At 38.5% G+C, this 14,574-nt stretch overlaps 1 protein-coding gene across 5 annotated transcripts in view; it reads right to left on the reverse strand.

Moving 5' to 3' along the window:
* Positions 1-14,574, reverse strand: part of TPRG1 (tumor protein p63 regulated 1) — a 122,966-nt gene that overhangs the window by 68,887 nt on the left and 39,505 nt on the right. For all 5 annotated transcript variants that reach the window (XR_006207348.1, XM_042955996.1, XM_042955999.1 and 2 more), the window contains exon 4: positions 5,518-5,694. Coding sequence is in view for 4 of the 5 variants with exons in the window: in XM_042955996.1 (XP_042811930.1) it covers positions 5,518-5,694 (177 nt within the window). In the remaining variant the exon portion in view is untranslated. The remainder of the gene's footprint in view (positions 1-5,517; positions 5,695-14,574) is intronic.

Consider the following 14,574-nt stretch of genomic DNA (forward strand, 5'->3'; position numbering starts at 1 on the left):
CCAAGGAAGATTAAACATACACACATACATATACCCCTATGCACATCACAGTCAAACTTCTGAAAACTAAAGATAATGTTAACATGTGAAAGCAGCTAGAGAATACACAGAATAGCAGTTCAAATAACTGTGAATTTCTCTTCAGAAATTATGGAGGCCAAAGACAGTGGAACAACATTTTGTGAGTACTGAAAAAAAAAATGTCAAGACAGAATTCTCTAACTAGAGAAAACTCTTCAGAAATGAAGGGGCACCTGGGTGGCTCAGTAGATTGAGTGTCCGACTCTTGATTTGGGTTCAGGTCATAATCCCGGGTTGGGCTCGACATTGAACATGGAATCTGCTTAAGATTCATTCTTTCTTTCTTTCTTTCTTTCTTTCTTTCTTTCTTTCTTTCTTTCTTTCTTTCTCTCTCTCTCTCTCTCTCTCTCCCTCCCTCCCTCGTTTTATATGCATATTTCTGCCCCTCTCCCTGACTCGTACTCTCTCAAAATAATAAAAATTAATAAAAAGGAATGAAGGCTAAATAAAGATGTTTTTAAAAATACATCACCAATATACTACAGTACAAGAAATACTAAAAAGGAATTTTTCATGTAAAATGGCATCAAAGGGAAATCTGAATCTCCTGGAACAAATAAAGATTATCAGAAGTGTATCAGAAATGAAAACATGGGATCACCTGGGTGGTTCAGTTGGTTGAGCATCTGACTTTGCCTCAGGACATGATCTCACAGCTCATGTGTTCAAGCCCTGCATCGGGCTCTGTGCTGACAGCTCAGAGCTTGAAGCCTGCTTCAGATTCTGTGTCTCCTTTTCTCTCTGCCCCTCCCCCATGTGCTAGCTCTCTCTCTCTCCCTCAAATATAAACAAACATTAAAAAAATAAAAGTAAATAAAACCATGTATTTAAATATATAATACAATTATATATCCTAATTTTTTGGGAATATGTACAATTTCTTAAAACAAAATTTATAACATTATCCTGTTTAGATTAAAATGCATATAGAAGTAATATGCATGACAACTGCAACATAAAGGTCAGTAAGGAGGTGGTGTAAATAGTACATGTATAGTATGTATGTGTATGTAAATATGTATTTACTTATTTAATGTACCTTATGATATTTTAACATACTAAGGAAGCTTTCTGTCTGGGGAGAGACTGCCCCTCTTGGGGCTAGCCAATTTTTAGAGATAGCAAAGGACTCAGCCTAAAGTACACCTTTGATATTCATAGAAAACAATCCTGAACCATACATCTTCTATTTGGCCCATACACCCCATGAGGCAATATTCTTCTGCCTTGATCAATCCAGGTTCAGGTACTAAGCAACAGTGGATCTCCCCTACAGTTTAAAGTCTACCAAAATTATTTAAACTACCCAATCCCAAATTGAGTACCCTGTCATGCCTTGCCTTTCCGGTAGAAACTCTAGTAACAGCCATGGTCTAAGTTCTCGTATAGCTCCTGTCCTTTCAGCCTCCTGACCAACACTGGTGACTTCCTCTGAGGCCCTCTATGGTATATGGGGACTCCCTTTCTTAGACCTGTGAGTACAATAAACTTTCTTCCAAGCCTCCTTCTCATATCCTCCTATGGCTACACTGACTTTATCATACTATATCTAACATTTACAGTCGTAGAATAATAAGTTTACAAGGTTTCTATGTTAAAAGTGTAGTATTACGATATTAAATTTAAGTAGACTGTGAAACGTTAAGTACCTATATTATAATTCCTTCAGCAGTGGTTCTCAATATGGAGTGATTTTGCCCTTAGGGTACATTTGGTGATATCTGGGGACATATTTTGATTGTCTTAACAGAAGCAGGGTGTTACTGGCACCTACTGGGTATAAGCCAAAGTTGCTGCTAAACATCCTACAACGCACAGACCAGCTTCCCATACCAAAGAATTGTCCTACCCAAAATGCAAACAGTCTTCATGTTGAGAAACTCTGCTCTAAAGCAACCACAAAATTATATAAAATGTTATAGCTAAAAAGCCAACAGAAATATTAAAATTAAATTATGAAAAGTATTTAAATAATTAAAAATAAGGTTGAAAAAGAGGACTAAGAAATAAATCTAAAAAGGGAAAATGGAAAACAAATAATAGGTAGACTCAGGGCGCCTGGGTGGCTCAGTCGGTTAAAGCATCCAACTTCGGCCCAGGTCATGATCTCACAGTTCGTGGGTTCGAGCCCTGCATCAGGCTCTGTGCTGACAGCTCAGAGCCTGGAGCCTGCTTCTAATTCTGTGTCTCCCTCTCTCTCTGCTCCTCCCCTGCTCACTCTGTCTCTCAAAAATAAATAAATGTAAAAAAAAAATTAAATAATAGGTAGACTCAACTTCAATCAAATCAAAATTATATAAAATGTAAAGGGACTAAACACTCCAATTAAAAGGCAGAGATTATCAGAATGGATTAAAAGTATAACTCGATTATGTGATCTCGATAAGAAATATACTTTGAATACAAAAACATGGACAGTAAATGTATTAAAAAAAGATTTACTATGTAAAAAAATAAGTATAAAAATGATAACCAATCCATAATGAAAAAAAGGCTCAATTTTTCAGGAAGGCATATTAATCATAAATATAATGTACATAATAGATCCTCAAAATACATTAAGCAAAGAATAAAGAGAGAAGAAAACTCCACAATGATAGATTTTAACATTCCTTTCTCAATCACTAATACAAAAATGGACAAAAATCAGTAAAAATATAGATAACCTAAACAATACTGTCAAACACAATAAACTAGTTGATATTTACAGACAATCACACACAAAATTTTGTTCCAATGAATATGATACATTCACAAAAATATACTATAGTTCAGTCAATAAAACAAGTCTTTATTTATTTACAAGGATTAAAATCAAGGCCATATGTTCTCTAAATTAAAATGAAAGAATATTAAAATCTCAAGAAAAATATTTGGAAATTAGCCAGTACAACTTCTAAAGTATCCATGGTTCAAAGAAGTAATCACAAGAAAAATTAGAGAATACTTCAAGCTAAATGAGAATAGAAGCACAACATATCAAGCTTTATGAGATGCAGTAAAGGCAGTGCTTAGAAGAAAATTTATAGATTTAAATAGTCATATCAGAAAAGAAGAAAAGGCCTAAAATCAATGACCCTGGGTTTCAAATTAAAAAGTTTTAAAAAAGGAAATAAAAGTAAACCAAAAGTAAGTAGAAGAATGGAAAAAATAAATAAATAAAAAAGCAGAAATCAACTAAATAAAAATCAGACAAAAGTGAAAATTAGCATTTAAAAGTATATTCTTGTAAAAACCAACAAAATCAATAGGTCCACTGACAGAAAAAGAGAGAAAACACAGGCCATCAAAATCAGGAAAGAAAGGGGATATCACTAAATGTCTTATAGACATTAATGGTATAATAATGGAATATTATCAAAAACTTTATGCTTTCAAATACAGCACTGTAAATAAATGTAACAAATTCCTTGAAAAATACAATTTACCAAAATTGACACAAAATCAAAGAATTGTGAGTAACTCAATATTTATAAAACAAATTAACAAAAATGAGTTGTTTTTCTTTATCTCACTGGCAAAGCAAAAAAGATTCATAATGTGCGATATTGGTGAAGATGTGTAGAAAAGGACACTCTTACACTTTGTGGGAGTGTAAGCTGGTGTCACCTGTTCAGAAGGCAATTTGGCAATATCTATCAGTTAAAATGCACATGACTTTTGACCTAATAATTCCACTTACAGAAATTTACATTATAGATACATTTAGACATCTATCCCAAGTCCTATACACAAGAATATTTATAGCAGAATTGCTTATAGTAGCAAAGGTAAAAATAAATAGCCATTAATGAGGGGCTGGATAAATAGATTACTTTTTAAAATAAATATTCTGCACTATTTAAAAAACTGAGGTTGATCTATAAATAATTATGTAATAACATCTCCAATTATATAATAAAATCTCATTGGGTCAAATAACTCGAGGCAGAATAGTTTACAACACGTGCTCCCATTGAGTAAAACAGTTTATGATAAATGTGCCTGTGCAGATGTACTTACAAATGTGTATAAACCAATTACATACAAAGAAATACAAAGACATCTATACTCCTGTGCATTTTCTATTTCTATTTCCTTAAAAAAAGAAAAAAAATAACAACATGTAACTATTGACTATCACCTAGGGTAATAAATCCTGAGAACTTAGAGTATGGGGTGGAAGAGATATTTCCTGAAAATAAACATTCCGTGATATTATAAAAATATTTATGATTGCTTATATTATTGAAAACCCACCAGTTCAGAAAGCTAGTGAGCTAAATCAATTTGTCACATCATGCATCCATGAAAAGAATAAATTAAAGCATAGATCTTTGATATGGTATGCTTTTTGTAAGGAAACCGATCACTTGATCAAACTGTGCTTTTTTCCAACATTTTAGAAAAGTTTTTCTGCTCTCACTGTGTGCCAGGCCCAATGCCAGGTGCCAAACAAACAAACAAAAAGGTATTTTCCCTCAAGGAGCTCACCAGGAGATGGGAAAAGCTCACAGTCAAAGGCTCAGAGGGAGATTGCTGTCCTGGCTTAGATCTAAAATGTTTAGGAAAGGGGGCACCTGGGTGGCTCAGTCAGTTAAGCATCCAACTCGGCTTCGGCTCAGGTTCTGATTTCACGGTTCCACAGGATTGAGCCCACTGTCAGCACAGAGCCTGCTTGGGATTCTCTCTCTAGCTTTCTCTCCACCCCTCTCTCGCTAGGGCACGCACACACACACACTCTCCCTCTCTCTCTCTCAAATAAATAAATAAACTTTAAAATGTTTAAGAAAGACAATTCCTTCCAAGACCATAACAAGAACTTAGTTCAGCAACCCTGCTCTGTAGAGCTCACCAGGTATCTTGGTAAATGTCAACATCTCTGAGATAGTTGAGGTCCTTTCTACTAAGCGTCCAGGGAAGATCTCAAAGAGACCTCTTTCAAGAAGAGCTATTGACCATCATAAATCCTGTCCACTCAGCTTTACAGAATAATTTCAATTTCCAAAGGCATTATACTGTTTCCCACCTCCACTCCTTTGGCTGTGCTGTTCCCTTCAGCTTGGAATGTTAAATTTCTGTTCTCCATCTTTGGCTAATTCTTACCCAACGTCAAATACAGGCTCAAGTCCTTCTCCAATAGAGCTTCTCTGGTTCCCTGCCACACAAATTGTATAGAGAATCTTTCTTCCATGATCCCACAGCTCTTTCCCCCTTATAGTCAACCATTTATTTCTCATGTGCCCTTGGTAAAGTCCCAGTTTACTTACAGTTGCACCCCTGGTGTCTGACATAGAATAGTAACGCAAAGATTATTTGATGAATTCAACTGTACAACTTCACTTTTCTCCCCTGGGTGTACTTGGCTTACTATACTAAACTGAACTTTGTGACGGATTTCCCTGCATGGCATGCCCTCCACTGCACCATTTTCCAAGTCTAAGACACCACACTCACTTGTCCAGTGACATCCCAGGGAAGACAAACTTGCCCAGGCAGATGCGATAGACAGTGCTCAGGGGAATCCGCTGCAACTGCACACAGCTGAGCATGATGAAGTCATATTTGCAGATCAAGAGAGTCTTGTCTGTGACCAGCAAAATCCTCTCCTTCTCATTGTTCCAATGATCTATCCTGTGGGAATCATCACAGAGAATAAAAGTTAATGGCATGGTCTTTTCAAGTTAAAGATAACAGTACTCATTGAAACATCTCTACTAACACAGAAGGCAGGGAGGTTTGATCACCTCAGAAGAGGTGCTGAGGAATAACTATCCTTCCTCTCTCCTTCTTTCTCTCTCTCTCTTTCAGTCCAGCCCCATGACCAAGGGAGGGGGGAAGATGGAAGATCACTAACAAACAAACAAAAAAATGTTCCACAGCCACAGAGTTCAGAGATGATTACCCATGAAGGGATCCATGGGGGAATGACAATATGGTATCATGTTGGCAGTCACCTGACTCATGTTCCTTCACATCTTCCCTGTTCATCAGAAAACCTTTATCTTCCTCCAAGGACACCAAAACATCAATTTTTCTAACTCAATTCTTACCACAGACTTTACTCACTACACACTAGGTTATGCTAATCTCCAAAAGTCGCATTGCTGAGTGGAGGAAAAAAATGGAGACTTACACAAAGGTGCACTGACCTCCAAGCCAACACAACATCTACTCATCCTATCATATCCTTGTGGTAGAAATACAGCCAAACAAGTGAAGTGGGCCAACGACAAAGTAGACACTAGATAAGTTTTCACCAAATTGATTTCCTTTGGACTTGAGAGCCTTTTAGGGCATGCATAGAAAATTCTAACTCTAACAGAATCTCCAACAGAGAAAACAAGAAGAGATCTGAACAGTGGTGTCTGGCTAGAAGAAAGTGAGCATGGTCTATAAATGCTCTCACCCACAGCACTTTTGCTGTCTATCTACTATAGCACTCATGACTTGTATTACAATTATTTCAGTACATGTTTTGTTTTCCCCAAGAGACTGGAAAGGATGATCTGTGACTGGTTCATGCCTGAATTCTCACTACACAGAATCAATCTAATGTAAAGATAGACTAGGTAGTCCACTCCCATGCATTCTCACACAGCAAACACAGTGCTATTTTTTTTTTTTTAATACAAACAGAATGACATCATTCCCCTGTTTGTTAAATAGCATCTTTTTGATCCTAGGAGCAAACCCAACTCACATAAATGGAACTACAAGTCCTTGTATGGTCAGGCCATTGCCCAACATTATCTCGTAGCAGGCTAAGAACCCTCACTGTCCAAATCATGGTTCAAATGCCTCATTCAAGGACGATTTCTTAAAGTCCTATACCAACTTGGCCCTTTATCATGCTCTCTCAAAGCATCCTGATCCTTCTTCTTTTGTGGACCTATTGCTTTTTGTAAGAAGGAATGATAGATAAAAATGTTTAGAAGTAAGTACCATGTGGACATTGACGATCAGAATAGACATGAAAATACAGAGGGTTGGACAATGTCAGTCAAGGTGAGCTCAGTATCATGTATGTGTGTATGTTCCACAAAGGCAGAGACCATGGCCATTGGGCTACTCACTCTATCCAGCTCCTGTCAAATAGCCCACACTAAATAAATATCTTTCTGGTGAATAAATGACTGCCAATCAAAACTTTTGGAGGTTGCTGGTCTGGATGAGGGCCAGTATGAAAGTTGCCAGCTCTATCACTTACTTACTCTGTAAGATAGGACACTTCACATGCTTTCGACTCATGTTCCTTATCTGTGAAATGGAGACAATACTAGCACTCATCTCCTGAGTTTGTGGAGAGGATTAAGGGAAACGACTCTCAATCAGTGCTCTATAAATCAGCGGTTATTATCGCTGGCAGGGGCCTAAGTGTCTAAGGAATTTTGGGCAGCCCAAATATATGCCATTCCTCAGTATAGCATAATCTAAACAGAGACAGGCGAGACGAGTCAGGGGTTAAGTCACTGCAAGGAAAAGGTGGATGTGTGAAAGAGAGAAAAAAAAGGATGAAAGCGAAGAAAAGACAGAAAAGATGATGAAGGAAAAACAAGAAGGGTAAGAGCATTGATCATGGCGGCCATTATGTGGTATAAGTATTAGCTTTACATCCCCCACAACCCTTTGAAGAAAGTCACATCTGAAGTCAGTCAACTAGAATATGATACTAGAGTCAGTGGTGTAGAGTCTGAGAGATGTGGTTTAAATCCTGGTTCTACTGAGGCACTGGGTGGTTCAGTCAGTTAAGCTTCCAACTTCAGCTCAGGTCATGATCTCACAGTTTGTGAGTTCAAGCCCTGCATTGGGCTTTCTGCTGTCAGCACAGAGTGCTTTTTGTAGCCTCTGTTCCCCTCTCTCCGCTCCTCCCCCACTCGTATTCATATTCTCTCTCTCTCTCTCTCTCTCTCTCTCTCTCTCTCTCTCTCTCAAATAAATAAACCCTGGTTCTATGGTTTCCATCCACCCCAACAACACTGCCATACTCAACCCCTGTTCCACTGAGAGAAGGAAAGAATTCTAGATCATCTGTTTTATACTCTCAATCTTAGTCAGAAAGAGACCAGGGGACTCTGAAATGTCTTATCAGATATCTACATAAATTTCTCTAAATAGCTTGCATCTACTTAGCAGTAAGTTAAAAGCTGCTGCCTAATAAACCAGACTTGGTTTTAGTCTAAAAAAACTACAGCTTTTGGTTGAATGGTTTTGCTGAAAATGTCAGCACTCCATAATGAGATTTATTTTAAAAGGTAAAGGATTTGGGAAAAAAGAATTCTTTTTAGGAACACAGAGTGCTCTGCTGTGACACAGATTCTGCATAATTTACATGTCGGGAAAGTCTGAATTCAAGTAAACACATGGGGTTATAAATAGTTTGGGGCCACATCTCTAGCTCCTGGGTGGTATATGTATTTATTTAGACTTCAATCACACCTTTTTTTCCCAAATAACTCATGGAAAAAACATTGAATTTCATATTCCCGACATTAACATAATTGAACTTGGGTTGGCAACAATATCCACAACAAATATAGGGGTAGAAGTAGCAATAGGATATTGTGAAGATTTACAAAGTCCTTGGATACTGATGGTCCTATGAACCTCACAGCAACCCTTTGGACCAGAAGTTATTACCCTTATCTTAAAGACAAGGTAGAGACATGAAACCCAGTCATGGTATTGGCTTTCTCCCCAGCACCATCCACCTCCAAATAGAGGACCCTTCAGTGTGGTATGAGAATACAGTAAAACCAACTTCTGGAAGGAGCTGATGTGATGATATATACCACATTGGGGCTGCTGTCTCTGGGAAACCTCTCCCCTGAGAAAACACGCATCGCCATGCCTTTCAAACTTCATCCTCTTGCAGTGTTCCTTATCTGGGAGAAGAACCCTGCTTCTACCCGTTTATGCAAGCTGGAGACTTTGGAGGGAGTCATTCTGGACTCCACCTTTTCCTCAGCTCACATGCCAGGTCCTAAACATTTGACTCCCCAAAAAATCTCCGAAAACCACCTACTTACCTCCATCTGAACTTTCACCAACCTGATGTGGTCCCCCTCATCTCCTGCTTAGACTACTGCGATCACCTTCTCACTAGGTTTAGGCTACTAGTCACCTAGACCCAGTTTACCTACTGGAGGGAACTGCTCCAGTTCCCTCCTAACCTCTCCACCATACTGTAGTGAGGCAGATCTTTTGGGGGAAAAAAAAACAGATTGGCCTTCATGTCTTCACTTTGGCTGCAAACATTTCAACAGTCCCCCAGAGCTCTCACAAGAAATAATAGAAGTTCTTCATCTGACCTAAGAGGCTGTCCACAGTCAGGCCCTATCTACCTATTCATCCTCATCACAGGCCAAGTCTCTCCACTCACTCTTCTTGATCTTTCAGTTTCTTGTATTCACCATGCCCACTGCTACTAAGGGGACCTTTGCATATGCTGCTCCCACCTGATGTTATTTCCCTAACTGCTCTAGTGCTGAGTTCAATTACCCCTTACTGAGGCAAACTTACCCAGACCTCTGTAACTACTTCTGTTCTTTCTAATGTACACTTTCATAATACTATGTATTTCTCCTTCACAGTACTTATCCCAGATGCACTTTTACAGTTATTTCTATGATAACCTAATTAATGTCTGTCTCCTCTCCTATACTATAAATTCCACAAAGACAGAATCAGTTCTTTGCATTTTGTCTCCAAAGGTTGTATGCATCCAAAATATATTTCTGACATCAATTAGTAAAGAATGAACAATCCTTGCGCTGTGCAAGCCATATGCCTTGGCTCATGCTGTTTGGGAATCCTATCCTCACGTTTACACACTGAAATACTCCCCCATAAAGTAGCACAGTTTTAAAAACTAATCAGTAACAGTGGGAAAATGTTTGTGCCATAAAAGTCAGAAAGAGCTGGATACAAAACGTCACCTTCAGTGTACTTCCAACTTTGCAACAACAACAAATACATAGATCAAAATGGTAACACTGATTATTTCTGAGTGTTGGGATTTCAGATGACTTTCATTTCTTTCCATGCTTTTATTAGTCAGAGCTTAATTTCTTTTTATGCTGAACATACTCTACTTTCACGATAAAGAGAGATTTTTAAAAATAATAAATCTCACCCATCCTTCAAACTCCCAGTTTAAACGCTATTTCATGGAGACTAACCCTTACCAATCTCCATCCCACACCCTGCCAAGTAGATGTCCTCCTTCTTTTCATTAAATACATATAAGCTTTCTATTATCAGTACCTCTGCTGTGGTTCAAGTCACAATCTTCTCCATATTAGTGATTTCTATCCCCAGAATGTCCTCATCATGCCCCACATTTGATGAGAGACCCTCCAATGTAGAGAGTTGTTTCAGTCCTGTCTGTGTCCCCTCACTATGCCCAACACAGAGCTGAGAGAGAACTTGGCAAGTGAGCAGAGCTTGAAAAACTAAAACCATACAATTTATCATATTAGTTGTGTAAGCCAGACTCTCCTCGCAGAGGATTTTCCACGTCTCCTTTGCCACTGCTGTTCCTCAGCACTGTGTCATGTCCCTGCTTGATGAAGAAGGGCCTGGACACCCCAATGTAAAAGGGAATTTCAAAACTCCATGAGATTTGTGGTTTCCCGGGATGACAACAGTTTTGCCAGCAGAGGGCAACAGCGAACTAACAATGACAGGCGACCCGTCAGAACAAGTTTCCAGGGCCCCCACCCAGTTATTCAAACCATTCCAGATGCCTTCTCAGCGGCCCCTGCCCTACACCTAACAACACTTTCGGCTGCTCTCTCAAAGCTGTGTCAAATCAATTTGTGAATTAGAAAGAATTTTCCTCCAAAAAGATTTTTTTTCGAACATTCTTCCACTACACTGACACACACACACACACACACACACACACACACACACACACACTCCATTCAGTAGAAACATCTTCTCTAATACTGAATAGAGTGACTATACCTGGTTTACAAATCAACCTTCCTTCATGTGTCCCTCAAGCCGCTTAGCATAGCCCAGCCCTTGAAAGAGGAAGGCAGTTTCTTGGCCGGCCAGAAATCGGCAACCAGGAGGGAAACACTGAATCATTCATTCCAAACATATTCCCTGAGCACCCACTGGGTTCCAGGCCCTGAAGAGAATCCAGTTTGGGTTTGCTCTTCAAACACAAACAGATGAAAAATGCATGGCATTGAAGCAAAGCAATTTCCCTCCCCCTGAGTTAAGTGAAGTCTTAAAAAACCTTTAGCTAAATAATCCACATTAAATTCTTTCAATAATTTGGTTATTCTTTCCTGGGGCCTCTCCAATTTGTTTAAAATAGGGGACCCTCCAAGTAAACACAGTATTCTAATAAAAACCCAATGTCCACAAATCTTCTCTGTTCTCAGATCCCCTGACTTGACTTCCTGTGGTTCAGTTTTTCTCCCCCTACCCCCATGGAGCCTGGTATGTACCAAGGTCTGTGCTAGCTACTGGGAATACTGAGAAGAATATTCTGCTCTTAAGGAATACACAATTCTTTAAGATGTAAGGTGAAATCATGTAGACAAGAGCTAATATGGCACCCAAAGTTGTGATGAGATTTTACCATTTTAACACAAGTTCACAGACTCAGGTCTCCAGATTCCCAGCCCACTGCCCACAGGGTTAAGGAAAAGGAACCCCTGACATCTATCTGTTTGATGCTCTTGAAGAATGTTCTTCCATGAACACTTCATTTCCTGCTACTTGGTGTAAAATCTCAGTGTTGAAAATCACAAGTTGCAAAGCATGAATGATTTTTTGGAACAAACACACAAAAAGAGTTTTCAGGAGTATTACTTTTTTCAATACTTTTTAATGTATGCCAGTGTAGGACAGACCAAGTGCCCCCATAAAACATAGACAGGATGGATCTGGAAACATCCATTCATGTATCTACAAAGACTAATTTTTCCTGAAGTAAGAGAAATCCACTCTTAGGGCTTCATATGGTTCTACTTCATCAAAGGAAAAACAATGGTCTTTCCCCCTGCCCCAGGAAACAAAGGAGTTTTTGAGTTCTAAAAAAATATAATAAAACAATAAACAAGAAGTTTTAGTTAGGAAATTATACACATGTGTGTATGTGTATATGGACATGTGTGTGATGTGTGTGTGTGTGTGTGTGTGTATATATATATATATACATACACACATATACATACATATACATATATGTATGTATATGTGTATACACATATGTTATATACATATGCATATATATACATACACGTGTATGTATATGTATACACATGCCAATTCTGAAGCTTCTTAGACCTATATGCACATAAGAATAATTCTGCCACATATTTTTCTTAGGTTAAAATAAAAAGCACTCATCTATTGTGGTCTTCTGTGAATCAGGTACTGGGCTAGATATTACACACCCTTTTTAATCTTCATCAAACAATCCTGATAAATACAGGTGAGGAAACTGAGGCTTGGGGAAGGATAAATGACTTTGTTTGCCCTCAAAATGCATATGTGGAAGCCCTAACACCCAAAATGAAGGTACTAAGAGGTGGGGCCATTGGGAGGGGATTAGGGTTTGATAAGGTCATAGGGATGGAGTGCCCATGATGCGATTAGTTCCCTTATAAGAAGAGGAAGTGACAGGAGAACTTCTTCTCTCCAGGATGTGAGGATGCAATGAGAAGGCAAGCCAGGAAGAGAGCCCTCGCTGAGAACCAAACCTGTAGGTAGGCATCTTGATCTTAGACTTCCCAGCCTCCAGAACTGTGAGAGAACTGTTGTTTAAGCCACCCAGTCTATGGGTATTTTGCTATAACATCCCAAGCTGACTAATACAGGAAGTTAACTTGGTCCAAAAAAACAGTCAGGATTCATCCAAGGTATGCTTCACCTTAAACCCTTGAGCTCTCCTCTTTACCAAACCACCATTCATTAGCAAGGCAATGAAATGTCTTCATTTAATCAATTAACATTGCTGAGTGTCTATAAAATTGACCCTTGAACAACATAGGTTTGAACTGTGTAGGTCCACATATATGCAGATTTTTTTTTTGTAAATATAATACAGTACTGTAAATGTGTTTTGATTTTCTTATAACATTTTCTTTTCTCTAGCTTATTTTATTGTAAGAATAAAGTACTTAATATATATACAAAATAGGTGTTAAATGACTGTGTTACTGGTAGGGTTTCTAGTCAACAGTAGGCTCTTAGTAAAAGTTTGGGGAGTTGAGAGCTACACAAAGAATTTGACTACAATTCAAAATTGAATTGAATTTGACTACAATTAAAAATAGTGGGGGCTCTGTAACCCTTAACCCCTTTGTTGTTCAAGGGCCAATTCTACTATATTAAAGACATTATGTAGGTTCTCAGACTATAAAGCCCTCTATAATTATCCCTATCCTTAAGAGATTATAATTTAATGTAGGAGAATATAAATAAATCAAGTATTATGGTACAGAGTGATAAACAATAACATGGAAATTTGTATACAGTGCCATGGAAATCCCAGCTAATGTCTAACATTGATTTAATGCTTACTTTGTATGAGTTTTTGGTATACGTATCTCATCTAAGTTACTTTTTTTATGCTCACAGTAATCCTGTGAAGAAGGTAGTATCATTATCCCCATTTTACAGATGAGGAACAAAAACATAAAAAAGGTTACATAACTTTCCCAGTTCTGGAATTGGAATTCAAACTGAGGTGCCTGTCTCTAGAGCCAATGTTTTTGATTAACCACTCTGCTCTTGAAAGGCATTTAAAGCCACCTAGGAAGTGAGGCAAGGCTCTGGATAAAGTGTGTTTCTCGAAGCTTTTAAAGGATGATCAGGAGACGGCTTGATGCAGAAGGCAGATTAATTAATTTTAGACAGAGGGAACAGCATGTGCAAACACGCACAGAGACATGTACAGAATGACTTCTTGGAAGACATGTGTTTGCACAGTATGTAAATGGAAATCATGAAAACAGAATTACCATAAAAAGGGAGGATAGCACCCACGAAGATTCTGACTCAGGATTGTGGAGATGAATTCCAGGCATCTCTCCTTTTAAAAGCTGTCCAGATGCAGAACCAAGGTTTTGAAAGACCAAGACATTTTCAGGAGCTGATCTAGGAATTTGAATCAGACCTACGAATTCCCAGGCACTGAGGTGGAACCGTTTTGAGCCTATACTCGAAGAATTTGTAGGCGGTGCTGGAAGATTTGCAGATTTACCCAACATTTCAGACTGGAATGCCTCAAAGTATTTCTAAGGCATGCTTGTCCAGTCCAAATAATTAATCACACCCTCCCTCAGTTTATCAAAATCTTTAACCTCCAGAGATGAACTTCTGCTTCTTGGTCTCTCAACCAAGATAACTGAGATAAGAGAGCATCATTGTATTATGTCACAGTCCCAACCGGGTCCTCGCAGAGAAATTGCTTTGTGAATGTTAATTCCGGTTTTTATACCCCTTTCCTGAAGACAAACTGCGCTTGACCAGGAGTTCTGTCAATAC

Source organism: Panthera leo, chromosome C2 (assembly GCF_018350215.1).
Source record: "Panthera leo isolate Ple1 chromosome C2, P.leo_Ple1_pat1.1, whole genome shotgun sequence".
NCBI lineage: Eukaryota > Metazoa > Chordata > Mammalia > Carnivora > Felidae > Panthera > Panthera leo.